Source organism: Muscardinus avellanarius, assembly GCF_963383645.1.
Source record: "Muscardinus avellanarius genome assembly, chromosome: 18".
NCBI lineage: Eukaryota > Metazoa > Chordata > Mammalia > Rodentia > Gliridae > Muscardinus > Muscardinus avellanarius.
In genome coordinates, this window is record NC_137804.1 from 39,312,359 (window position 1) to 39,315,034 (window position 2,676).

A 2,676-nucleotide genomic window follows, 5' to 3' on the forward strand; every position below is an offset into this window, starting at 1 on the left:
GGATGTGTGTTCACCTGGTGTTGGATGGGATATTCTGTTCAGTTGCCTTATTTATTTCTCACCAGAGACACCACTGCTGAAGATCTTGTGATTGCTGGAGATTGCAGGTACAGGGTGGACTGCTGACTCTATAATCATTCCAAGTTTCCATAGAAACTTCACATTTTTCTAGGTATGACTGTAGCCCATACTCTCAACTCCACAGGGATGGTCTGCAAACTTATGACCCCCACAACTTTGTTCATTGTCATGTGAGTCCTGAAGCCAGGGAAGCTCCTACTGAGGCAGTTTGTAAACTCACCATCTTGACAAGTCCATTGTATCCACTTGGATCCCTGGAGGAAGGGTCTGTATTTTCTCAGTCTCAACAAGTTCCGCTGCAGTCACAGGAGTTCATTGGTTGGGTTGGGAGTTCATTGGACTGAAAAATCATGGTGGTCTTGAAGAGGTTGGTTAAGAAAAGGTTGGTTGTAGTCACTTGGGTCCCTGCTGAAAGGATCTGCTGTTTCTTGGCTCAGGTAAATTCATCTGCAGCCATAGGAATTTGCTGGACAGTTTGGTTGGGTGGTCTGGAGGTTCATCGAGGTTTTGAGGTAGTTGAGTGAGTGTGGTAAGAACAATTTGATTGCTTTTGGTGTTTGTTCTCTACGATCATAGGCTTGATAAGAGTTGGTTTCTTCTTTACTGAAATTGGTCTCTGAGAGCTGCTGACTCCCAGCAGCCACCAGTTCCCAGGTAGACTCCCCAAGATGGTATCACCCCCTGCTCTCCACCTATCAGATAAGATGTGTGGGCCTCATTCCAGTCCTCTGCTCTCTGTGCTGCCTCCAATTCAACCACATTTTGACTGTTTTTCTTCTGTTGAATTCTGACTGCTTTTCTTCTTTTCCAAGAAGCAATCTTCCCACTAATTGAGTTCTGAGTCTCGAGAAACCAAAATATTTTGCCTTCCTCTATTCTGCCATTTTAATCTACCAAGAATTATTTTTTTTCTTTTTGTAGTACTGGGGATAGAACCCAGGGGCATTCTACCTCTGAGATACACCCCCCAGCCCTATTTTTTATTCTTTATTTTGAAACAGGGTCTCACTGAGTTTCAAAGAGCCTTGCTAAGTAGCTGAGGTTGTCCGTGAACCACTATCCTCCAGTGTCCATCTCCCAAATGCTGGTATTACAAGTGTATGGCACCATGCCTGGCCCAGGAGTTAATTTCTTAACTGAAAAATATAAGTGACAGTAATTCAACCATATTAGTTATGTCAATTTGTGTGAGCTGTAGTTATGTTGTTTTTCTCTGTCCTGGCATTCATACCCACCACATGGAACCAAGGAATGATACAGGAATTTCAGCATTTCTCCTTCTGGGATTCTCAGAGGACACAGAGCTGCAGCCGCTGATCTTTGGGCTTTTCCTCTCCATGTACCTGACCACCGTGCTGGGGAACCTGCTCATCATCCTGGCCATCATCTCGGATGCCCACCTGCACACGCCCATGTACTTCTTCCTCTCCAACCTGTCCTTTGTGGACATCTGTTTCACCTCCACCACTGTCCCAAAAATGCTGGTGAACATCCAGACGCACAGCCAGGCCATCACCTACGCAGCCTGCATTGCCCAGATGTACTTTTACTTGCTCTTTGTAGAGCTTGACAACTTTCTCCTGGCAGTGATGGCCTATGACCGCTTCGTGGCCATCTGTCACCCCCTGCACTACACGATCATCATGAGCCCACAGCTCTGTGTGTGGCTGGTTCTGGTGTCCTGGATTCTGAGTGTCCTGCAGGCCTTGTTACACAGTTTAATGGTGCTGCGGCTATCCTTCTGCACAGACATAGGAATCCCACACTTTTTCTGTGAACTTAAACAGGTGGTCCAACTAGCCTGTTCTGACACTTTTCCTAATGACCTAGTGATATATTTTGCATCTGTATTGCTAGGTGGTGGCCCCCTGGCCAGCATACTCTATTCTTACTGCAGGATAGTTTCCTCCATCCGTGCAATCTCCTCAGCTCAGGGCAAGTACAAAGCCTTTTCCACCTGCGCCTCCCACCTGTCCGTGGTCTCCTTGTTTTATTGCTCAGGTCTAGGTGTGTACCTGAGTTCTGCAGCCACCCACAGCTCACACTCAAGTGCACCAGCCTCAGTGATGTACACTGTAGTCACCCCCATGCTGAACCCCTTCATCTACAGCCTGAGGAACCAAGATGTCAAGAGGGTTCTGCACAGTTTCTTTGGAGGGAAAGTGTAGAAGGGCCGTTGTCCTGGGCTTCAGAGCCACGTTCCCATGACTCAGGGAGCAGAGCCTCAGAGCCTCAAACTGTGATCTTTGATTATATCATGAACCTAGAACTTGCTCCTTTATTTAGTTCTTAGAGATTCTCTTACTTTGAGTCCAACCTTTCTCTACAGTATAAGGAACTAATTCCATTAAGATTTCTCTGATATTCAATGGTTTTTCTTTGTTGTTGTCTGAATTCCCAAAGTTATTTCAAATATCAGACAAGAAATCATTGAAAAATTTTACATATTACAATCACCAACAAAAATTTTTTAAAGTAATTTCTTTCTTCCTTCCTATATGGCATATGTATGGTGTATCATAGACTCATAGTTTCACATCATATGCAGTAAATAGTAATAGTGACATACATGCACACAGCACTTGGTGAGTCCCC

General features: G+C 45.1%; 1 protein-coding gene across 1 annotated transcript; it reads left to right on the forward strand.

Moving 5' to 3' along the window:
- Window positions 1-1,319: 1,319 nt before the first annotated feature.
- Window positions 1,320-2,249, forward strand: LOC308276283 (olfactory receptor 7A17-like; the record flags this gene model as incomplete). The annotated part of the gene is made up of 1 exon (XM_080714937.1): window positions 1,320-2,249. The coding sequence occupies one exon, from the start codon at window positions 1,320-1,322 to the stop codon at window positions 2,247-2,249; it is 930 nt and encodes a 309-aa protein (XP_080571063.1).
- Between the last annotated feature and the right edge of the window lie 427 nt (window positions 2,250-2,676).